The 25870-nt window shown below is 36.4% G+C and overlaps 1 protein-coding gene across 13 annotated transcripts in view; it reads left to right on the top strand.

Annotated features, from left to right (window-relative positions):
* The window catches only part of LOC127845715 (piezo-type mechanosensitive ion channel component 1-like), a 255188-nt gene that overhangs the window by 210394 nt on the left and 18924 nt on the right, over nucleotides 1-25870 (top strand). For all 13 annotated transcript variants that reach the window (XR_008033338.1, XR_008033339.1, XR_008033334.1 and 10 more), the window contains 10 exons: nucleotides 5867-6033; nucleotides 9011-9169; nucleotides 11053-11200; nucleotides 12887-13072; nucleotides 14354-14446; nucleotides 15465-15637; nucleotides 18354-18467; nucleotides 19060-19139; nucleotides 22547-22636; nucleotides 23894-23978. Coding sequence is in view for 6 of the 13 variants with exons in the window: in XM_052376809.1 (XP_052232769.1) it covers nucleotides 5867-6033; nucleotides 9011-9169; nucleotides 11053-11200; nucleotides 12887-13072; nucleotides 14354-14446; nucleotides 15465-15637; nucleotides 18354-18467; nucleotides 19060-19139; nucleotides 22547-22636; nucleotides 23894-23978 (1295 nt within the window). In the remaining 7 variants the exon portion in view is untranslated. The remainder of the gene's footprint in view (nucleotides 1-5866; nucleotides 6034-9010; nucleotides 9170-11052; nucleotides 11201-12886; nucleotides 13073-14353; nucleotides 14447-15464; nucleotides 15638-18353; nucleotides 18468-19059; nucleotides 19140-22546; nucleotides 22637-23893; nucleotides 23979-25870) is intronic.

Raw genomic sequence — 25870 nt, 5'->3', positions numbered from 1 at the left:
ATTAGCAAGACGACATTTCGTATCGACTTCTGCTTTTCTATTGCTCCTACGACAGTGCATATTTTCAAGCTACTGGAATCAACAAGAGTTCTGATACATAGGATTGCCTATCAGATTGACCGCATGGCGGCTACAGTCTTGTAGATGGCTTGGGAGCTATTGAACTCAGATCTTAGATGCTTGGATCTGGAGGGACCTCATCTTAAAGTTATTCTTCTATTACACTTCTGGCCATAACAGGCCGTCTTCCTATAACTGGTCGTATTCCTTTCGGAATTCGTCCCGGTTAGGAGTCTTGAAGTAAATGGATTAATCAAGTCAGAATTTAAGACTTCCAAGCATTCTACCGGCAAGCGTGGACCCCCTAAAGGTTACTCCTAGGGTTTTCACCTTTTTCTGCCATCACACCTCCGATCCCGGAGGTACCACTGTCAATCATATTTCCGTACTTCGCAAATCGATAACTTCACGACCTGTATTATCCAGGATTTTAAAGGCGCCTGTTATTGGTTCAAGAAGAGGCTATATACTGTAGATAGGTCATAAACTTATAAGTGTTAAACACTGTCCTATTCTACCAATTTTTAAGTGTGTTCGGAGTGGGAAAGTTCGGCTTGCCGTGTTTTCTTTGCCCACCCATCCTTGACAAATGGTTCCGGTCACCGGTCGGTATTTACCGGTCCAGTCACCGGTCTTTCTGCTGAGACGTCTTTTCTTACGTCCGTTTCAGCTTTATTTTTAAGTTAATTGTATTAATCTCGGGATTATTCAATGACACAGATTTCCATCTTTTTGTAATTATTTACCAGTATTCAGTGGTGTCTAGACTAAAAGATTATCTTGGCAACAATATAGTTTATTCTACCACAACCTTCCTTACATCTTATACAGATGTGAGTAGAGAAGGTTAGGGACGATCACATAGAACAACGTATCTTGATTTTCTCAATTATGTGGTATACTAATGAATATCACCTGCACATCTACATCTTGAAAAGCGAAAATTCTTTTTAGCTGTTTTTCATTTACAACACATTTTCACGATTCCTTTGTGATGGTTTCAACTATCACACATCGGTCGTGGTTTACTTACAGACACGGAGGTGATCATATTATCACTCCTTGTATCTGGAAATCAGGAACTTATTCGTTCTTTGCAAGAACAACGAATTTTCTCTATCGTCTTACTCATACCAGGTCGTCTCAACGCCCTGTTGGACGTTTTGTCTTGCAGTTCTTTCTATCGAATTATTTTTCCGTTGGGTTCAAATAATGTAATTGCGCATGCGCAGCAGTGATTTTGCAATGGCGTACAAAAATTGATGCATAGTATATTGAAGAATGTTGTTTATCATCAAACGCTAGTAATGAGCGTTATGCGATCGTAGATCGCAGTATATACCGGTATGCTGAACAACGTCAATAATGCAGTTCACAGAAATCGATCCAGCAGGGTGTGCGATTGTTATACATTCGTCCACTTGACATAAACTGGAATATCTTGCCTTCTTGGTGAGTTTTTAGCTCACCTGAGCGATAGCTCGAGGTGAGCTATTGTGATCACTCACCGTCCGGCGTCCGTCCGTCCGTCTGTCTGTCTGTAAACAATTTGTAAACATCTTCTTCTACTAAACCATTGAGCCAATTTCAACTAAATTTCATGTAGAGCATCCCTAGGTCATGGGACAAAAGAATTGTTAAAAAAAATTTGATCACATAACCAAGATGGCCGCCATGACCATATATGGTAAAAACCTTAAAAAATCTTCTTGTCAGAAACCGCTCATCAGATTTTCAAAAAAATTCACAGGGATGACCTTTGAAGGCTCCCCTGAAAAAGTTGTTCAAAGAAATTTGATTCGTCAAAAAACATGGCCGCAGGAGGTCGTTGAACTTTGCAAGTTTATTCGTTTTTGCCTATTTTGTGAAAACTTTCAAAAATCTTCCACATTATTTGTCTGATCCTTTCCAAATTTGCACAGTGTCTTTATATCAATGAGGACACGAACCCTACAAAAAATGAGCATTATTGGTCCATGAAGTACAGAATTACCTCCCCTTGAATTGAGAAAATGGTGTTTATGCAATAAAGTCCAAATTTTTCATCCAATTCTTTCCAAACTTGTAAGGATTTAGCATGGTTCAAACAAGGGAAACAAACTACGGTTTATGCATGTTCTTTTTATTACAGATTTGCCTCCCTTTAATTCATTAAAAATCTCATTTTACAGCAGAGATTCCAAATCTGACCTGTAAATGAGCCCCATATTTACTGCCAGTGCTAGGTTACCTTTTCCCATTTGATCATTCTTTAGTATTGGTCTTGTAATGCTGCTACTGCTTCTGCTACTGCTACTGCTACTACGACTACTACTACGACTACTACTACTACGACGACTAACGACGACGACGACGACGACTACGACGGCGACGACTACTACTACTACTACTACTACTACTACCACTACTACTACTACTACTACTACTACTACTACTACTACTACTACTACTACTACTACTACTACTACTACTACTACTACTACTAGTACTACTACTACTAGTACTACTACTACTAGTACTACTACTACCACCACCACCACCACCACCACCACCACCACCACATCTACTATTACTACTTCTACTACTACGGCCACTACTACTACTACTTTTACCACTACTACTACTACTACTACTACTACTACTACTACTACTACTACTACTACTACTACTACTACTACCACTACTACTACTACTACTACTACTACTACTACTACTACTACAACTACTACTACTACTACTACTACTACTACTACTACTACTACTACTACTACTACTACTACTACTACTACTACTACTACTACTACTACTACTACTACTACAACTACTATTACTACTACTACTACTACTACTACTACTACTACTACTACTACTATTACTACACCACCACCACCACCACCACCACCACCACCACCATTCACAGTGACAAAAAACGTATTCACACAATGGCTGCTACTACAACTTATAGCCCATATAGGGGGACATGCATGTTTTACAAACAGCCCTTGTTTCTATGGGATTTTATCCACAACTGTTCATGTTTATCTCCGACACATATTTTTAGGTCACCTGTCATGAAGTGACACGGTGAGCTTATGTGATCGTGTGATGTCCGGCGTCCGTTGTGCGTGCCTGCGTGTGTCCGTGCGTCCGTCCGTCAACAATTTGTTTGTGTAGACAGTAGAGGTCACAGTTTGCATCCAATCTTGATGGAATTTGGTCAAAATGTTTATCTTGATTAAATCCGGTTTGGGATTGTATTTGGGTCATCTGGGGTCAAAAACAAGGTCACTAGGTCAAATAATAGAACAACCTTCTGTAGACAATAGAGGTCACAGTTTTCATCCAATCTTTATGAAATTTGGTCAGAATGTTTATCTTGATGAAATCTGGGTTGGGATTTTATTTGGGTCATCTGGGGTCAAAAACTAGGTCACTAGGTCAAATAATAGAAAAACCTTGTGTAGACATTAGAGATCACTGTTTTCATCCAACCTTTATGAAATTTGGTCAGAATTCTTGATGAAATCTGGGTGGGATTGTATTTGGGTCATCTGGGGTAAAAATCTAGGTCAAATAAATAGAAAAACCTTGTGTTGACAATAGAGGTCACAGTTTTCATCCAATATTTATGAACTGTGGTCAGAATGTTTATCTTGATGAAATCTGGATTGGGATTGTATTGGGGTCATCTAAAGTCAGGAACTAGGTCACTAGGTCAAATCATAGAAAAACATTGTGTAGACAATAGAGGTCATAGTTTTCATCTGATCTTAATGAGTCAGGTGAGCGATTTAGGGCCATCATGGCCCTCTTGTTGGAATAACTGAGTTTTTGCCATAATTTCATGCAATATACTTAATGAACCATGGGATTATGGTTCTACGACCTTTTAAGTCTCCTGTACAATTATTTTCAGGAAACTTCTTCACAGGTCAAATATCATATCTCAGAGAGACATATTTTTACTGATCCAAACATGTGCCACTACATGTCTGGCCATTATTTAGTTATCTCTACAGAAGAACGTTGTTACTTGTGCAAGGATAATTCCATCAGAACTGTATAAAGGTTCTATGGAAATTCTTTTTTGACTGGGTATTCGAGAGCATAGTTATTACCTTAATCACTCTGCTAGATACATAGAGGTTTTTCTCATCTTTTTCTTGATGATAAGAAATTTGTTCTTTTCTTCATCAAAGGATAGAGATTATGCTTTCGTATACCTTGTTTTGTGTAAGTCATCGCAACTCTGTGCTGTCTTACCTATTTTGGAACTGATCCAAACTATGGAACGTCAACACTATGTTTTTCGTTCCTTTACCTTCTTAAGCGGTTTTGGCTTGTGTTACATGTTGGGATGCTTAATGAGCTTCCTATGAACCTTTTTCATCAGGCTTATTAACAGTTCCAATATAATTTTAAGACGGTTTTCCTTCTTATTATGGCTTTTACCATACGGAGAAGTGAAATTCATGCTTTTTCTGTTGCATACGACCAATTCCAGTTGGATCTAATGTCGTCTTCACTTGGTTGTAACAGCCAGGATTCCTTGTTTAATATCAAGTCCTCTATATGGCTTTGAATCTACCTTCAAGTTTCCAAGTTTTTCTTAAACTGGTAGTCATGAAGATGAGGATAAACTTCTATGGGCAATCGGGGCTTTGAAGTTCTATATCAGCAGTGTTAGTCGGAAGTCCATTCGAGGTTCTCAAAAGACACTCTTCATTTCCCAAAAAGGGGGGGGGGGAGATGTGTCTGCGGCTTCTATTTCTCGGGGTTAGACCTCGTCTAAGGAAAGTTACTCTTATCTCTATCTAAGGATTCATTCCTTTTTAGGATCTGACCGCATGAATTAAGAACTCTGTCTGTTTTGTGGGCATATATTAATCACACCCAACTTTTTAACGTGCTCTAAGCTGTTTTCTGGAGGAATCCGACCACCTTTGTCATCTTTTTATCTTCGTTTTCTGAAGTGCCAACAATACAATTTGTATATGTTTGGGCTTGTTGTGGTTTCACTAACGGTAGTGTCTTCTTTATGACATAGACATATTACTTTGTCCGAGAAGTCATAATTAATACCGTTTTAACAAAGATAACTTGATAACCCTTGTGTAGGGTTTAGCTATCATTAGCTGATAACCCTGTTTATGGGTTGTTCTGTGTTGGGAAAATATATACAAACTTCCCACCGCAGCTTCAAAATCAGCATGAGATAACAGGTCAGTATTTATGACATTAAAACAAATAAAAAAAAAAAAATTCATTTTAATTATTAAATACTTACCTGTTATCGGTAAGTCCCACCTCCCACCCCCCTATTTGATTAATATTTTTGTATATATATTGAAAGAATATTGAGGGTTGGTTACCAATTTTTGGCTAGGTTGCATTGCACTATGTTTAACCTGGCCTGTATTACGGTATTGAGGTGGCGGATTCCCAGTTAAAATACCGGATGAGTTAATTCCCCTTGGAAAGGAGAAGCATGAGATAACAGGTAAGTATTTAATAATTAAAATGAATTTTATTTAAAAAATTTGTTTTTACTGCCCTTGCAGGCTAACATAATTTAAGGATTACCAAATGTTCTCTGTATTTTCTTTTTGTGTTATCATTGAAAAACACATTTGAAAATGTAGTAATGAAAATAACATTCTGTATGTTTTGTGATTACAGACCATCGTTTATGCATGTATTAATGCCATGCTTAATTCAAGCACAATGTTGTTGTTTTTCTCTTTACTAATACCATAAAATACAATAAGCGAAAATGAAATGGTATCACATTTGATTTCACTTTCAGATTCCCATCCCATTTCTGATCATGCTTCTGGCCCAGTTCATCCTGATTATCGTGGATCGGGCGCTTTATCTCCGCAAGAACATCCTCGGCAAGTTCATCTTCCAGATCCTTCTGGTGATTCTCATACACGTCTGGATGTTCTTCATCATTCCCTATTGGACTGGAAAGTATGACAGTCATTGTTGCGAACATTTGCTTGTATTTTTATGCCACCAAAGGAGGGCATATAGTGATTGGACCGTCCGTCCTACTGTCTGTCTTTCCGTCACACATTGCATTTAGGTTTCGCATTAAGGTTTCGAAAAATGCTCATAAATTCTATGTCGCTTCAGATAGCAACTTGAGGTTTGGCATGCATGTGTATCTCATGGAGCTGCACATTTTTAGTGATGAAAGGTCAAGGTCATCTTTCAAGGTCAAAGGTCAAATATATAGCTTGAAAGCGGTGCAGAAGGGGGCATTGTGTTTCTGACAAACACATCTCTTGTTTTTGTATACTTTTATGTACTATGCAGGTGTGGAAAGTAACTTTTATGGTGGCTTGCTTTGATGAGCCACAATCTCTAGTACTATGGTTGGCTTGGCAAACAAATAGGAGCTTAGAATCCTGTACACGTCATAAGTAGCAAATACTTACTTATGAGAGGACAAAGTCAGCTAACAATTAAACATGGCTGACGTGACTGAATGCATACTACTCCTTAATAAGCCGTCATCTTAAATCTGGTTAGAATAAGAGGATTATTTTTTTAGGCAGAACACACAACACCATGTCAGAAACTCGTCATTCAATATTATAATCAGCTAAAATTTAAGTAAAGTGCTCTTCAAATGCAATTTTATAAAAAAAATGCATTAAAAAGCATGTTAAGTAAAGGGAATGAGACAGTTTATCCAATTTGAAAAAAATAAATAAATATGGCTTGTTAAAGTTCATGCTATTCTATTTTCATTTTCTAAGCGGCACTAGATAAACTTTCTTCATCCTGGCACCAACCATGTATAATTTATATCCTTGGTAGTGCTTAAACTTGTTCGACCATGGAGATCACACTATTTAATTTTTGAGATACATATTACAAATCACACTGTGAGAACCATTTTGCAACTTGGCTGCTTTTGGTTTTATTAGCTCGGCTTTTTCGGAGAAAACCCGAGGTGTTGTCATAGCCAGCTTGTGGTGTCGTCTGACGTCCGCAGCGTGCTAAAACCTTAACATTGGCTCTAAAATCAAAGTGCTTCCGCCTACAACTTTGAAACTTCATATGTAGATGCACCTTGATGAGTTCTACACTGCACACTCATTTTAAAGTCACTAGGTCAAAGGTCAAGGTCGCTGTGACCTCTAAAAAAATTTAATTCTGACAAGCTTTTATTGATTCAAAACTGCACCCAAAGCTCTTGTTTTAGATATTATAACTTTAATAGGTGTGTTCTCTTGTTTACTTCTATGTAACTATTGCACATGTACTGGTATACACCATTTAAAAGGGAGGCAAACCACTACATATAGGATCTGGCACGAGTTGTCATATCATACCATATTTTATTAAACGAGTTCAGGAATTTTGTTAGTAAGCGAGCCTTTGGCGAGCTTACTAACGAATTTCCAGTACGCGTTTAATAAAATATGGTATGATATGACAACGAGTGTCAGATCTTTTTTATCACATGCTTTTAAATGAGCAAATTAAATAAATATTTACGCAAAAATAATGATAAATCCCGAATATTGTTTACAATTCGTGACATCATTTGACGTTGCAATGTCATTTCAGCAAACTAACAAAATGCGATCGGTCCATTAACGAAACCTAAGCCAATGAAAACGCTTAAAAATGATGTATTACACATGTGTAATATAACAAAATAAATAATGGTTATATTACATGGGAAACAGGGTATGGCATGTGATAAATACAGTGAAAACCCTCTAAACCGGATCCTCTCTATACCGGAATCCTCTCCAAACCGGACACATTGTCCGGTCCCATTAATTTCCCTATAAAACCATGCGTAAAATATCTCCTCAAAACCGGAATCCCCTCAATTCCGAATACCGGTCATTCTTTGGATCAAAATTGGGTAATTTCATACATAATTGTACCTCTCTAAACCGCTCAGGGCCGGTTTATTGCACCTCAGACCTAGTGTCAAAAATTTGTGAATAGCGGATTAAAGACGCGTGAAATTAATAAAGGTGGTCGAATATTTGCAAACTGTAAAAATCGCAATTTTTTTTATAGATACTTGTCCTGTGATGAACATATCGCTCAATAGATCTGATAATACTGATTATAATTACTGATAACAGAGTTCTTTAGTGTGTTTTGTTTTGATATAGGAAGCCGTGCTAAATTTTAATAATCTTTATGCTATTTAATTTTGTGTTGTTTATTACAATTGCTAATTTAGTGTCAAATAAAATGGTTAATTGTAGAGTTATTGAAGAAGTTGAATTTAGATATTCATTAAGATTTTCAAATTGGTAATTAAGGTAACTAAGACTAAAAATGTCCGAACCTCCTTCTAAGCGATTGCGCGTAGATTTGTCTCTAGAAGACAAAACTCAAACTAATAAGAGAGTCAGAGATGTTGACAAAACCTACTGTCAAGATGCTGTCAGAGAAATATCGGGTAGGAAAGTCTACGATCGGGGATATAGTGCGAAAAAAGTAGGCGTACATGTTTTTCAGTGTGAAAAGGAACTAAACTCACCTAACACATTCATGCATGTATAAAATTGTTTGTTTTTCAGGTTGCACTGTTTGATCTATGTTGTGACTGATATTGCTTTCGAATCAACATATTAAGCCATGTGTTTTTTTATGTGATGCAATATGAATGAATGTTATATGTAAATAAACTTTGGATATTCGGTGAAAGTGTTTTTTTCCACATTAGGCTATGTAATTGACTTTCTAAGAGTAAAAAAGTCAATGTCCCCTCTAAACCGAAATCCTCTCTAAACCGGAATTTCCTCTGGGATGTCCGGTTTAGAGAGGTTCCACTGTATATGAAATCAATTAAAAAACAGTATTTTGTATATTATATGAAATCTGGTATTTTCACTGTTTCAGTAATTTCATTCACCTCTGAAAAAAAGACTCTGAATATATAATACTATTCTAAATCGTTTTTCAGATCCTTCACCAACAACAAGCCAGCAGCCCTCTGGTATTTCCTAAAGTGCGTCTACTTCTACCTGTCAGCCTACCAGATCAAGTGCTCCTACCCTACACGCATTTTAGGGAACTTCCTCACCAAGAAGTACAACTACTTGAACCTCTTCCTCTTTAAAGGGTAGGTCAATTATATATATATATATATTTTTGTTGATCTAGCTTAAATTGCCACTTAATTTCCCTTTAATTTTGTTCTTAATTGTTAACACTTTAATGTATGTATTAATTAAAAATAAATGCGCATGCTCAAATAATTTTCATATGTTTGATAATAAAGATGCTTTGAAATTGATTTTATTTGGGTCGTAACTTAAAAGACTGTTACATTAATTTGCTGTTAAAGTTTTGAGCAACCAGGCTGAGTCAGCGGACTTTGCAATTTTGGATTACAAGTATCTTGCTCTTGATTTTATTTTTCTTATACAATTCTCTTGTATGAGGAAGTGTTTCAAAAGTTGCCCTTATGTTTCAATTTTCTTACTATTTCATTCCTACTGTTGTTTGTTATTTGGATGTTCAGCTTTTTCTTTCATTTTTCTTGCTATTCCATTTCTATGGTGTTTACACACCCAGATATTTTTCCCTTTGTTTATCCTGGCTGTTAAATTCTAGCTTGAGTTATGAAACATAATATTGAGCTTTTTGTTTGAGTTTCTTAGCGTAAGTTGAATTGTTCTGGCTATTCCTTTCCTTCTAGAGTTACTCAAACAAATGTAAAGCTTTTAGTTTTCAATTTCTTAGCTTTATTTTCAGTTTACTGGCTTTTCCATTCTTATTGTAGTTCACACCCTGATTTTGAGCTCTCACTTTAAGTTTCCTAGCTTTAGTTTCAGTTTTGGCTTATCTGTTCCTATTGGAGTTAATGATTATTGAGCTCATAGTTTTTGTTACATGGCTTTGATTTGAGTTTCCTGTCTATTTCATTCCTGCTTAAGGCACGCTCCCTGCTGTTGAGCTTTCTTAGTTTCCAGTTTTTGTCTGTGCCTATTTGAGTTACACACAATGATGTTGAGCTCTACCTTTCTGGTTCCAGTTTTTTCTATGCCCACTCAAGTTAGACACCCTGATGTTTATGTTAAGTTAATAATGTTCAGTTGCCTGGATATTCCATTCCTGCTGGAGCTACCCACCCTGATGTTGAGCTCTCACTAATAGTTTTGTTGCAATTCCATTCACGCTCGAGTTAAGCTCACTGATGTTGACATTTTGTTTTCCGTTTCCCAGCTTTTCCATTCCTGCTCAAGTTATGCACCCTGATGTTAACCTCTCACTTTCAGTTTCTATTTTTATATGCCTTCTCCAGTAACATACCTTAATGTTGATGTTGAGCTCTAACTTTCAGTTACCCACATTGATTTTGATATTTTGGTTTCAGTTTCCAGGCTAAACCATTGTTGCTGTAGTTACTTGGCCTTATATTTACCTCTCACTTTCAGTTTCTTAGTAATTCCATTCTTGCTGGAGTTACTTACCCATATATTGACCTCTAACTTTCAATTTTTTTGGCATTCTATTCTTGATGGAGTTACTTATCCTTAAATTGACCTCTAACTTTCAGTTTTGGGCATTCTATTCTTGCTGGAGTTACTTACCCTTATATTGACCTCTCACTTTCAGTTTTTGGGCATTCTATTCTTGATGGAGTTACTTACCCTTATATTGACCTCTAACTTTCAGTTTTTGGGCATTTTATTCTTGCTGGAGTTACTTACCCTTATTTTGACCTCTATCTTTCAGTTTTTGGGAATTCTATTCTTGCTGGAGTTACTTACCCTTATATTCACCTCTAACTTTCAGTTTTTTGGGCATTCTGTTCTTGCTGGAGTTACTTACCCTTATATTAACCTCCATCTTTCAGTTTCTTGGACATTCCATGCTTGCTGGAATTACTTACCGCTTGCTGGAATTACTTACCGTTATATTGGCCTCTCACTTTTAGTTTGCTGGCTATCCGAATCCTACTTGACTTACCTCCCCTGATGTTGACCTTCTCACTTTCAGTTTTCTGGCTATACCATTCCTGCTTGAGTTACGCACCCTTATGGACTGGATCTGGACTAACACGACAATGGCCATTGGAAGCTGGCTGCAGATGGAGGATATCTATGCCAACATTTACATACTCAAGTGTTATCGGGTCATTGAGAAGGTAATACTTTAGAGTGCTGTACGTGCTAGATTATGCCAGTTTGTTGAGTGCTGGAACTTAAGGATGTGAAAACTAGCCCAGCCACATTACTTGTTTTAGGATTGAACTTAACCTTATTTCTACGGCCATAAGCCTCTTAACTCATTGATTCATGTAGGGCAGTTGTTGTCAGTAACTGGCATACGTTTTTGTTGACCTAGTACGGTACACCAACTTAAGCTAGGGAAAGTGTGAGTAGATTAACTGACTGATGTGTTTTTATGATATTTTGATAGAGCTGTCATAGTTTAAAAGCCATTACTGAGAGTTTCTTGTTTGGGTTATAAGAAATGCTAATGCACTTAAGACAATGTACATATTTTTGCAAATTTTGAAAAGACAAATGTATTGCTGATTGTTTATTAACCAGGTTTTCCGAAGGAAAAAACTGGTTATTAGATTGGCGAATGCGGGCGGGCTGGCTGGCTGGCTGGCTGGCGGGCTGGCTGGCTGGCGGGCTGGCTGGCTGGCGGGCTGGCGGAACAAGCTTGTCCGGGCCATAACTATGTCGTTCATTGTCAGATTTTAAAATCATTTGGCACATTTGTTCACCATCATTGGACGGTGTGTCGGGCGAAATAATTACGTCTATATCTCCAAGGTCAAGGTCACACTTTGAGTTCAAAGGTCAAAAATGGCCATAAATAAGCTTGTCCGAGCCATAACTATGTCGTTCATTGTCAGATTTTAAAATCATTTGGCACATTTGTTCACCATCATTGGACGGTGTGTCGCGCGAAATAATTACGTCGATATCTCCAAGGTCAAGGTCACACTTTGAGTTCAAAGGTAAAAAATAGCCATAAATGAGCTTGTCTGGGCTATAACTATGTCATTCATTATGATATTTTAAAATCATTTGGCACATTTGTTCACCATCATGGGACGGTGTGTTGCACAAAAGAATCACGTCAATATCTCCAATGTCAAGGTCGCCACGACTAAAAATAGATTTATTTTAAAACAAACTTACAAAGGGTGTTAATTTTGTTTGTTCATTTAAAAAGTTCAGTTTGAGTTCTCTCCCTTTATCAGATTTTTTTTCACAATGAAAACCTGGTTTTGTGACAATTTTGTCCCTTGTTCTAGTTTATATTAGTGTGTTGTGAAATTATAAAATCATTTTGTTTTGTGGGATTTTGAACAGTTTCTGTTGAATGATTTTGTCAAGATTATATTTTTCACCTTAAAATCCTTGTATGCCTTCTTTGCACATAATACTTATAACTCTTGGATCAGTTTTCACAAATCTCCTTAGAAACACATGAAATTAAGTTGTTCTTGAGAGGAACTTAAACACACTTTTTTATCTAACCTTTTTTGCTTTTATAACATTTACATGTTAAAAATCCTGTACACAAAATAGTAAAATGCTGTAAGAATTTTTTTTTATACTTAAGAAACAGCCTTCTGTTTTTCTTTGTTCTTTATGAATATTATTCCTGGCTTTCCAAATATTATTTGTTATCCTTGTCAAAAAATGAACCAGTCTTCTTCTTTGTTTTCTTGTCGATAACTCAGATGGACACCCTGCTCTCGATGCAAAGGTAGCTGTGCGTTAAAGAATTCGTAGAGTTTCCCTTAAATCGTGGTTTCTTTAGCCCAGATCTAACAATTACAATAACATAATAATACTATTTGTTTCAGGAGTACCCAACGCCAAGAGCTACACCAAAGAGTGCTCTTATCAAGTATGGTGTTGGCGGACTGTTGTTATTCGTAGTAATATTCATCATCTGGTTTCCCCTGGTGCTATTTTCATTTGCAAACACCGTGTATCAGCCAAACCCACCGATTGAGTGCAGAGTGTCAGTTGCATTGGCTGGATATCAGGTGAGGTAGCGCTGAGCAGGTATTTTTTAAGCATCTCAAATTAATCTGAAATTACAAATTGCTTCATCAAGATGGATTTAATACTATCAGTGTTTTTATGCCCCTGTATCAAATGATTGGGGGTACATTTTTTGGCCTGTCTGTCTGTCTTTGTTTGTGTCTGTCTGTCATTGATGGGTCTGTCTGTCATTGTATGCGTGTGTCTGTCCCAAAACTTTAACCTTGGTCATAACTTTTGCAATATTGATGATTGCAACTTGATATTTGGCATGCATGTGTATCTCATGGAGCTGCACATTTTGAGTGGTGAAAGGTCAAGGTCAAGGTTATCCTTCAAGGTCAAAGGTCAAATATATGGCTTCAAAGCAGTGCAGTAGGTGGCATTGTGTTTCACAAACACAGCTCTTGTTTTGTATTTTTTTGATGATTTTATCAAATATAACTTAAACATTTAGAATATTATACATTGTATCTATTAAAAGCTAAATCTTATGTTTCAGGCTGTTTATATAACTTGTTTTGTCTTTTTAAGTATTTATGTTATAAGTGAATATGAGCAGTGTTCTGGGAAAACTGGGCTTAATTCCAGTGTGTCAATTGACAGGGGGTTTTCCTGCCATTTTGGGAAAAGGAGTCTGGTCAAATTGGGATTTTTTGATAAAAGTGGCAAATTTGGGAAATTTTTATCGACAAAAAGGGCCAAATTGACACATCGCTTGATTTTATCGACACATATTGACACTACAGGGGTTTTCCTGGCCATTTTGGATACAAATCTTATAAATTATGGTTTTATATTTTGTAGGTAGTTAAAAATAAAATTGAGATATAGAGACTAATCGTAAGTCATAAGACACTTTAAAAATAAATTATTTTTTTTTTTTGGCAATTGGGATTTAAAAAAAATAATTTAGGTTTGAGATAGGGTCTGTTTGCTTTGGGATCAGGTCCGTTATACAGCCTTTTTTACATAGCAGAAAACCCTATAATTCATCTGCATGATGTCCAAGATTTTCCTATAATTCATCTGCATGATGTCCAAGATTTTCCTATGCAAACTGCAAGGACAATATTTTCCAATTTTAGGGTATTGTTTGTTTAAATTGTTTTATTTGTGAAAATCCAGATTATGCGGAAAGTGTCATCCCTGGCTAATATGGAATGACACTTGACGCACATTTATATAGCATAGTTTTCTTGGAACCAAGCTCATATACAAATTTTACATTCTTCATTTAAAATCAATGATCTGAATCACATTTTGCTATTGACTTTTTACAGCCCCTGTTTGAAATAATCGGTCAGCAGCAGAACATTTTGCAGTTCAGCGATTCTGAGTTCAGTGCCATGAAAAAGGGAGTTGACAGAAACAAGGTGGGCGACAATCATGGGCTTAACTTTTTCAGTGCTGGAACCGAATTTTGAAGGCCTTTGCAAACAGTTTGGATCCAGATGAGACACCACAGAACGTGGCGTCTCATCAGGATCCAAACTGTTTGCTATTCTGATAGTATTCTTCGAAAAATTTTTCGAAGAAAATGCTTATTTTAGAAATACAGCAGATGACATTTTAGCAGATGACAAATTTCCCAGCATGCAAAGGGTTAACAGCTATTTGTCAGAATTGTTGTAGGAGTACAAGTTAAGCTATTACACATTTTACTGTGTCATCCCTTGTTGTACAGTTATCATAATTATGTTAGAATTATCTTACAATATGTGTCTTATGCTTCCTGAATCCTGAGACTTAATTAGACTTCCGATTAGTTATGGAGGAAAGGCAAAGGGAAAGTTCTGGGATGAGATTTTTCAGAAGATCTGTGGATTTTGGCGTATCCAATTTGCTAGTTTGTGAGATATGTGTAAATTAAAAAACAGAAAAAAATGGAGTTAAGGGTTGGGTAGAACTAGTTCAGTGGCAAATTTCATCTGCGGCCCCAAAATATCCGACTTTTAAACCTTTCCTCATATTTCGCTGGCAGCCATATCTGCTAGCATCAGAAAATGTTTGATCCACTCTCTCAGAAAACTGGGCTTAATTCATGTGCATAAAGTGTCGTCCCAGATCGGCCTGTGAAGTCTGCACAGGCTAATCAGGGAAAATACTTTCTGCACGAACTAGATATTGTAAGAACAGACTTTTTAAGAATAAGAATTCCTTTGATAAGCCTGTGCAGACTGAACAATCTAATCTGGGACTACACTTACTTAAATTAATAAATCACAGTTTTCCCAAAACGCTGCTAAAATCATTCTTACCATGACCACAGCAGGTTCCTATATATAGATAGATAATAACTGTGAGTATGGGGTGGGGGTGGGGCTGGCGGCAAAAGTCTTAAAGAATGCAATAAAGAAGTGTTCGCATTTTCCAATTGTATCTCATATACAGGCTGCCACCTCCTTCTTAAATAACTACAAGACAGAGGATGTGACCAAGATTTTGCTGAATGGAAACACCACATCAGTATGGACTATAAGTCCGCCCAGCCGTAAACAGCTGGTTGAGGACCTGCTGAACCCTAAAGTAACCATGAACTTGGACTTCTACGTGACCTTTGGCAGGTACTCTTAAACAATTATGGCTTTGATAGTGTACATTATCACTTGTCAACCCTTTACCACTGAAATATGGAACTTGATGGATTTTTAGTCCTTTAATTATTACTTGTTAACCCTTAACCACTGAGAAATATGCATGGTGATGTATTTGTAGTCCTTCAGAAGATCGAATTCAATAAAAAACTTTTCTTACTAGATTTAAGTTTTGACAGATTTATTTCAAATCCTAAGATACTGATGAGCTGCAAACTGTATTGAGCCTTAAAGACTGCGAGTAACTTGCAGGCTGTTCTGTTTTTTGTTGGTTTTATATAGCCATGTTCACTTTGCTTCTCAGTTAACAGGTATTGTTTTAAACAGGGCCACAATTAAAAAGTGGTATTACACAAATATGTATTTTATGGACCTGAATATTTGATGTCCATATTGTTTTTGCCCTGTCTGTGTGTTGGTTTGTTGGTTTGTTTGTGTCAAACTTTAACCATGGTCATAACTTTTGCAATACTAGTATTGAAGATAGCAATTGATATTTGGCATGCATGTGTATCTCATGGAGCTGCACATTTTGAGTGGTGAAAGGTCAAGGTCATCATTCAAGGTCAAAGGTCAAATATATGGGGGGGGGACATAGTTTTTCACAAACACATCTTGTTCTTCTTTCATGTAAATTTTAGAAGGCACTGTATCTGCGTTTTTCTTTAGTTTTGTAATATGATATTTGAGCACCTGTCACCTCATTTGATCTTCATGTCCTCTTTAAATATTAGGTATGGCACCGCTTACAATCTGTTCCTTTTCACCAAGAGACAATAATGATTGAACCCTTAACCTTTAGAAGAAAAGTGAAAATGGTTATGCGCAAACAGCATAAAACCGGAGCAGCCTGCGAGTAAACTTGCAGTCTGTTCAGGTGTTATGCTGTTTGCTGCTCATCAGTATCTAAGGTTTGGAAATAAAGCCTTAAACACTTGAATACTAAGAAAAGTCTTTAATTAAATGTAACTTTTTAAGGGACTACAAATGCATCAAAATATGTATCTAAGTGGTTAAGGGTAAATGTTTTATCAACACACCAAATACTGGCTTGAGTACCTTATGCCTTAGAAGGAAGACAATTATCAAAGTTTGCATTTGATAGACCTTAAAGGTCATTCAAGAACGTACAATTTCACAAAATTCATCTACACCAAAAAGAGGTTTAACATTTCTAGTTTTGGGGACATTTTTTCAACTGTTTTTTAGCGATAAGTGTAAAGACATTCTATTTGATATAGAAATGTTAAGCAAATACAACATTTTCACAGTTATAAATGTGTACAGTATATAAATATTACATGGCTGACAGGGTGACAGTAAATTTATCAACTTGAGGAAATACTGTCAACCGAGGCGAAGCCAAGGTTGACAGTATTTTTCCGAAAGTTGACAAATTTACTGTCACCCTGTCAGACATGTAATATTTATTTTATTATACCGAATAAACTATTCAAACATGAACAATTTATATGAACCATGAACAATTTTAATATTCAATAATTGAATTTAATTTCAGCAATGAACAACCATTAATATGTTGAGTGGTTCAGATTTACGGGCAGAGCAAAATGAACTTCGCTTTATTCGGCAACAACCTAGTAGTCAATTTATCCCATCAATTTTCTTAGTCGTCAATTATTTCTTTGAAAATATATTGCAGAACCAGCTTTCCGTATTTTATTTTCATCACTTGATTACGCAATTTATGACGTACTTGTGTGACGTCATTTCGGTGACGAAATATTTTGGGACAACAATATGGACGTGGTGGTTTTTTTTAACAGTAAAATATTTTTTTAAAGCATCGAATGAATCCAAAACGTATTGGATTGTGTGTTTGTCATGCATAACACCTTAAGAACAGGCACTGGAAGTGTATATCGTTGTAACTTTATTGTTATTAGCATTGGATTAAAGTTACCTTTTAGGTAAGCATGTCGTTTATACTAAATTGATTTTCTTTTTGACTCCTGTCAAAGCTTAAATAATTGCATTAATCTATTCTACCGCACAGTTTCAGCTGCAATCGATATTTTAATTATCCAAATACAACGGACACGCAAAACTGCGTACTTCGCATGGGACAGTATAATTTTCGAACATTCCGCACGTGATTGCTTCGGCAGCGGGATACAGTATTTTTTTGTCAGTAAATTTTTTCCCGCTGGTGGCACGTGATTGCTATGGCAGCGGGATACAGTATATTTTGGACAGTAAATTTATTCCCGCTGGGTCTGACAGTATTTCTATGTCACGATGGCCTATGGGAGTTTAGCATTGTAAATAAAAGTGAGGTATAATAATTCCACTTGTCTTCAGTTCCATTTTGAGGGTTAAGGAAAAAAGTATTCTATCTCTGTAAACAAATGATAAGCAGATACATAAGTGTAAAGTGTATTCTACATGTGAGCCTTGTTCTGAGAAAACTGGGCTTTGTGCATGTGCGTAAAGTGTCATCCCAGATTAGCCTGTGCAGTCCGCACAGGCTAATCAGGGACGACGCTTTCCACCTAAACTTGATTTTCGGTAAGGAGGGACCTCATTGAAACTAAAAATACTATAAAAGCGGAAATTGTCCTACCTGATAAGCCTTTGCGGACTGCACAGGCTAATCTGGGACGACACTTTACGCACATGCATTAAGCCCAGTTTTCTCAGAACGCGGCTCATGTATGTTCTGCAGAGCACCTCATGATCAGACTGGGGAAAGTATCAGTCAGCAGTTCCGTAAAGAGCTCACCGTAGAAAACAGGAACGAGACAGCCGAACTTCTGAGAGGGAAAATCACCAAACCAGTGTAAGTGAAAGCAGGGTAGTGAGAAAATAAACTGTGTAATCAGGGATGACACTTTCCGATTTTATGACATTTTTCGTTTAAATGAAGTATCTTCTTAGCAAAAATCCAATTTAGGCGGAAAGTGTCGTCCCTGATTAGCCTGTGCCTACAGGCTAATCTGGGACGACACTTTACGCTCAAGCATCATACCCAGTTTTCTCAGAACGCATCTCAATTAAACTCAAGGTAATTCACCCTTAAAACAATTTATTGATTAGATTATTCTTCTTAAGCATTGTTCTGTGATTGTCCTTTTTAGGCATTGCGTGTGATTGAATTTGTACTGAAGTTATTGGGCCAAGATTTTGTCACCAATTTAATCTTTTCTTACAAAGTATTAACTAATTGTAAAGAGGGTATTTTCAGACTGTTTTATATTTTTATACTTTGTCCAGCTTCCAGAATCTGCTTCAGGTGCATCCAAAACTAGGATCAAATCTTCAACAGTTTGTGTCCATGAAATCATGTGAACATTTCAGCCTTCATGTTTTACCAGGCTTGCATTTTTTACCAGGTATGTTTATTTTCATCGTCGTGCTCTGGCATTTTTCAGACAAATAAGCAATGTGTTTCCGCTGTACATTCGACTGGCAAAGAATTCAGCATCTCCGGTGACAGCACTTCTTGGGCTTGGTAAGTTTTCACTTCTTCAGAATTTTGAGTTTTTTGTTTTAGCACAAAAGACAACACTTGATAATTTATGGTTGTAACAGATTACATTACGCGATTTAACATTATTCAATCAATTTACATAATTATAACCATTTTGAAAATAATAATGTTAACAATTTGAATAATCTTTGGTATTAGCTAAAAGCATTCATTTGAATTAATTTGTAAGACAGATTTTTTGTTAAAAAATGTTTCTTATAGATAAGCAAAAACTGCACTGTTAGACAGGCATTATGATGTTGTTTACAATTTTGTTGCCAAAAAAAATAAAAAAAGGTTCTGCTCCAATGGCACAAACTACCAGCTTAAGCCTAAAATAAAACGTGTGTCAGACAAAAAATACAACTCATTTTTTTTTCAAAAACACTTACCGTAGGTTTACACGTATAGCGCGCACCCGTGTATAGCGCGCAGGCTGTTTTTTAAATGCAAAAATGGAGAAAAAAAATATTTAAAGACAATAAAACCACCAAATCGGACTGAAAATGGCCGCCATTTTTCTATTGCACAATCCAATAATCCGGGGCATTGGAAAGCTTAATTAAGCATTCAAAATAGGAAGCGTCATTATGATTAGAAGCATGGTTTGCATAGCACTATACTTTTCTGACAATTTTGTAATTTTCTGGCAAAAGATTAACAGTCCACGTGCATTTCGTGAAAAACGTGAGAAAATAAGAATGGTGTACATCGTGTGATTTTTTCCTCGGGGGAAAGCATGGGCATTACTGGTAAATTTGAATGTCGCATGGGAGACGGGGATACAGTTGTTGAGGTACACCACTGTTCAACATTCAATATTTATACACACAAAATGCAGTTGCATATCTTCACGTTCTCAAGTGTCAATTAGTGTCTCAAATGTCAATTAGCGTCTTAACAAGTCGTGGCACATATTACTCAATAACATCTGCCAATTACGAAGTGAAAAATGACCCCCTTTCACACCTACTGTTACACGCAAAAAAGACCTCGTTCGCACCTACCCATGCCTGCTCTCCGGAATGTCGACAACAATCCCCATCGGAATTCATCAATAAAGAAGTGTAAACAAACAAAAAAATGTCCACAAGTTTATTCAAACACATTTTTTTTTTACCAAAACTTCTTCTACCGCATCTATATCTACCAGTAGCAACTTCTTGTTGTTTCGACAATGGCCCCTCAGTCTGTACGATTATAGGGTGGTAGTTTTCTGGAAAAAAACATGGCGGCCATTTTGATTATTTACGATTACACAACATATTTTTTACCAATTTAGCAGCCAGGATAGCGTTGTATCAATGTATAGTGCGCACCAGCTTTTTAATTTGAATTTTGGAGGTAAAACACTGCGCGCTATACGTGGAAACCTACGGTACTTTATGCTAAGGATGGTCATTTTCACATTTACCGTAAAATGGCTATTCAGTAAACAGTGATAAACATCATCATCCTAATTGTTTTTTTTAGCAGCTAATGATTTGTCAAGTGGAGAAAACTGAATTTGACAAATAGTTTAACTCTTTACCACTTCGATACATATTTTTTCGCATTTGTAGTCCCTTAGAAAGTTAAATATAACTTAAGACCTTTCTTACTAGATTTAAATATTAAAGGCTTCATTTCCAACCCTTAGATACTGATGAGCAGCAAACAGCATAAAACCTGAACAGACTGCGAGTTACTGGCAGGCTGTTCTGGTTTTATGCTGTTTGCACAATGCCATTTATTACTTTGCTTCTGAGAGGGGAAGGGTTAAAAATGCAAACATACATACTTGTATCAAAGCAAATAGATATTGTCAATCTTTATTTTACTCTTAAACCAAATATTTATTTATTCTTAGAATAATATTAAAGAATGTTCACAATATTCTATTCAAGAGTCCTTAGCAATGAGAGTTTGTCATCTAAAAACACTTTTTGGAAAAATGTTGAAATGTAATTGCAAGTAAATAAATTGTAAAGTCTCATTGTGCACTTTTTACAAATACAAATTATTGATAATTAACAAGGTTTTCGACCAAAAAGCGATTCAGATTGTTAGAAAAGAGTATGGTGGGCCGGCATGCAGCTTCAAACAATTGGTTTCTAGTAAAAAACTTAAGTTTGGATTGGTCGATCTTAATCCTTTGCATGCTGGGAAATTTGTTGTCTGCTAAGATGTTGTCTGCTGAATTTCTAAAATTAGCATTTTCTTCGATATTTTTCAAAGAATACTATCAGAATAGCAAACAGTTTGGATCCTGATGAGACGCCATGTTCTGTGGCATCTCATCTGGATCCAAATGGTTTGCAAAGGCCTTCAAAATTCGGTTCCAGCACTGAAAGAGTTAATGAAACTTCAGAATCATAAAGCTTGCATAATGTATACAGATTGAGATCAATAAGGTCAAGGTCACAGTTACATAAAATAATGACAAGTTTTGATGGGTGTATTGCACTGAAACTTTGTATGTAGGTAGCTCGCAAGCAGCCAAGCTTGGGATTGCATTTGGGGTCAATTTTGTTAAGGTCAAGGTCACTGTTATTCAAAAATAGAAAAATGGCAAACAGGTGCATTCCAGTCTATCAATTTGGATTTTATTGACCAATCTTTGTGAAACTATGGATATTAAAAGATTGAATGGAGACTTATCTGGGCATTGCATTTGGTATTGCACTTACGGATTTTTATTGTGTAAGTAGCTTACATGCACACCTAAAAATGCATTTGAAGCCAGTTGACTAAAGGTCAAGGTAATCGTTTATAAAATACAGCATCAGTGTCTGCTGAATAAGGTGATTGTTGAATGATTACTCCTTATGTAAGGTATGTAGCTCATATGCAGACTTAGATTGTGAGTGCATTTGAAGCCAGTTGGGTCCGTCAAAGTCATGATTACACAAATGAAAATAATAGTTTCCACTCAATAATATTTAGGATGGAGATAATATGCTAAAGCTGTTTTATATGTAGCTTATGTACAGACATAGCTTTGTGTTGCAGATCTAAAGTTAATTAATTATCCTCACGCTCCAAATTGGATTGGGGGAATTATGTGGTTATCTCCACCATCTGTCCGTCCGTCCGTCCTGGCCACATCTCCTCCTACACTATTAGCACTAGAACCTTGAAACTTAAACACATGGTAGCTATGAGCATATGTGCGACGGTGACTGCAACGGAATTTTGATCTGACCCCTGGGTCAAAAGCTGCGGAGTGGGGATACGCGTCATCGGCAGCCGCGCCATTTCTAGTTTATAAATAAAATGTTGAAGACCAGGATTTGAAGAATTGCAAAGTTTCTTATTCATGTTTATATTCTAAAGCTAATTACTCTTTTTAAGGAAATAATGACAGTCTACTAGCATTTATCAGAAAATGTAATTGCTTTTCATTTCAGGCACTGGGAACTATACTGCCATAGAAATTTCGCTGCAAAGTGATAATAGCACAGACCAAACATTATTTTGGTGGCAAATAAATGTCCCAGGTACTTTTTTAACACATTTTTAGCTCGACTATTATATATGAAATATATATAGTGGAGCTATCCTACTCACCCCGGCGTTGGCGTTAGCGTTAGCGTTCCCGTTAGCATTAGGGTGCAAATGTTAAAGTTTGCGTTCTACCCCAAATATTTTCAATGTCCCTTGACATATTGCTTTCATATTTTGCATACTTCTTTACCAACATGACCCCAACCTATTAACAAGAACAGACAACTGTATCAAGCATTTTGTAAGAACTATTGCCCTTTTTTCACTTAGAATATGCATATTATTGATTAATCTATGTTGAAGTTTGCGTACCACCCCAAATATTTTCAATGTCCCTTGACATATTGCTTTCATATTTTGCATACTTCTTAACCAACATGACCCCAATCTATGAACAAGAGCAGCATATTTTGCAAAATTCTTTACCAACATGACCCCAATCTATAAACAAGAGCAGACAACTGTATCAAGCATTTTGTAAGAATTATGGCCCTTTTTCCATTTACAATATGCATATTACTTTAGTCACATTGCCATAACTTTTTTTTATTTTTTTCCTTTTTTTTTATTTTTGAAAGATCATCTAATAAATGACCACACCCCACATTATACCCCCCTCTCAACCCCCACCCCCCTACCCCCCCCAAAAAAAAAATAAAAATAAATTTTGTTTTCCCTTTTTTATTTATTTACTTTATTTTTGAAGGACCGTCCAAACTTCCCACCCAAGCTATTGCTATCAAACTTGAAATAAAATCTATTTAGTTTGTTTTATGTCTTTACAAATGTTCAATAGATTGTGGAAAATATATCTGAACTATTACCTTGACCTTATTGAATAATTTGAACAATTACCCCATGATGGCTTACGTTATACTGTCAAGCACTCGAATAGTCGAGCACGCTGTCCTCTGACAGCTCTTGTTTTTATAGTTTTTTATTATGCATAATGAGTGGCATAAAACAATACATTTCTCTGCAGTGCAACTTCATTATTTATGATCAGGTAATTTGAAATGAAATGTCGAAGCATGATTTTGAACATAATGGTTTCATTTTCAAGACCTGTGTCTCATTAGTGGAAAGGTCAAGGTCATACTTAGAGGTCAAGGATGAAATATAAGGATGTAACTATGTAGAATGACTTATTTTATCGTATATGTCGTGTAAAGTTTAATATATTATATTGCTAATATAGGATAAACATATAATTTGGATACATCCAAGCTAACTAATGGAAGCTATTGCAGAAAATCACCCGGACAATTTCATCAAAATACTGACGTTCAACGACCGTGTGGCGCCTGCTGGATTTGCTCTCATTACTGGATACGGGTAACAATGCCCTCGAGTAACCTGGGCTCGTATTCACCCATCAATACTTAGACTGATGTCTAAGAATAAATCATGTTCTTAAAACTGTAATGTTCTATTATTTATTGTGTAGTCTTAATTGACATTTGACATCCAAATTTGCAGGATTTTGTATTAGCTCACCTGATTGCTCAGGTTAGCTTTTGTGATCGGTCTTTGTCTGTCCGTTGTCCACATTTGGTTTGTGAACACTCTAGAGGCCACATTTCTTGTCTGATCTTCATGAAACTTGGTCAGAAGATTTTTCCCAATAATATCTCGATTGAGTTTGAAACTGGGTCATGCTGGGTTAAAAACTAGGTCACTAGGTCAAAAAAAGAGAAAAACCTTGAAAACACTGTAGAACTCACATTTCATGCCCAATCTTCATGTAACTTTGTCAAAATGTTTGTCTTAATGATACATGTATGTTGGTTGAGTTCAAAACAGGTTCCGGTCCCTTGAAAAACATGGCCTCCATTGGACGGGGCATATATCCTTATTTGTCTATAGAGAAACCTTATTAACACTCTAGAGGCCACATTTCTTGTCTGATCTTCATGAAACTTGGTCAGAAGATTTGTCCCAATGATAACTCAATCAAGTTTTAAACTGGGTCATGCTGGGTCTAAAACTTGGTCACTAGGTCAAAAAAAAGAATAACCTTGTTAACACTGTAGAAGTCACATTTCATGCCCAATCTTCATGTAACTTAATCAAAATGTTTGTCTTAATGATATGTTGGTTGAGTTCAAAAGTGGTTCTGGTCCGTTGAAAAACATGGCCGCCAGTGGGCGCAGTTTTCCTTATTTGGCTATAGAGAAACCTTGTTAACACTCTAGAGGCCACATTTCTTGTCTGATCTCCATGAAACTTGGTCAGAAGATTTGTCCCAATGATACCTCGATTGAGTTTAAAACTGGTTCATGCTGGGTCAAAAACTAGGTCACTAAGTCAAAAAAAAGAGAAAAACCTTGTAAACACTATAGAAGTCACATTTCATGCCCAATCTTCATGTAACGTTGTCAAAATGTTTGTCTTAATGATACAGTACAGCCAATGCGGCACAAACATAATCCGCGGCTACGCCACGGCCAAATTATTAGTTCGCGGCGGCCGAATCGTGTGTTCACGCGGCGTATCGCCGTGGCACTCGGCATCGATCCGCTCAACGACGCAGAGTCTGTATTAACCTCGTGTACTTTCGCGGAGTACGCGGCGGATTGAGTGAAAAGATATCGACCTACATGTACATACATGTATGTGTAGCGTAGAATTAATTACGCGCAACTGTTAATGTTTCGTTCGATTATCATTATTCAATTTGTAATCCGAAACACATTTCCGAATTTTAATGCTATCTCGACCTTTGGCAAATTCTAGCGTCAAATAAACAGTGCTAAATATAACCTTTGTTACATAAATGCCACGAAAATTATGCAAACATGTAGAACGTCGTTTGGAAAGTTTGGGTGTATTTTGTGTTGTATAAATACATGAACATCACGTCAGGCTGAATCGCGTGTTCAGTGGAAAAAAACCGCCCCGTTTAGACGTTATTTAATCATCTCTATAAATAGTAGCAAATGCCAAAATGTATTTGATACTTAAAGCCACACACCTTGAAATGAAGTACATGTAAATCAATACATATAGATGCAATTTGAAAGTTTGCAAAATTGTCATTAAATCTATAGCCTTGTTAGCAAGTAATTAATTAATTTTTTTAAGTTTAAAACCGAAAGTAGGATTTCTAAACTTATACATACATTTCGACTAACGCGATTATTTTAAGTTTAAGCGCAAAAAAGACGGATATCTACCTTGTAACCACTAGAAATATTCTAATTGAGATAGAATTAAATTTATAGCCT

The sequence above is a fragment of the Dreissena polymorpha genome, chromosome 9 (genome assembly GCF_020536995.1).
Source record: "Dreissena polymorpha isolate Duluth1 chromosome 9, UMN_Dpol_1.0, whole genome shotgun sequence".
In the NCBI taxonomy this organism is placed as follows: domain Eukaryota; kingdom Metazoa; phylum Mollusca; class Bivalvia; order Myida; family Dreissenidae; genus Dreissena; species Dreissena polymorpha.
The sequence above is the reverse complement of the archived record's forward strand: the minus strand, read 5'-3'. Positions and strand labels throughout refer to the sequence as shown.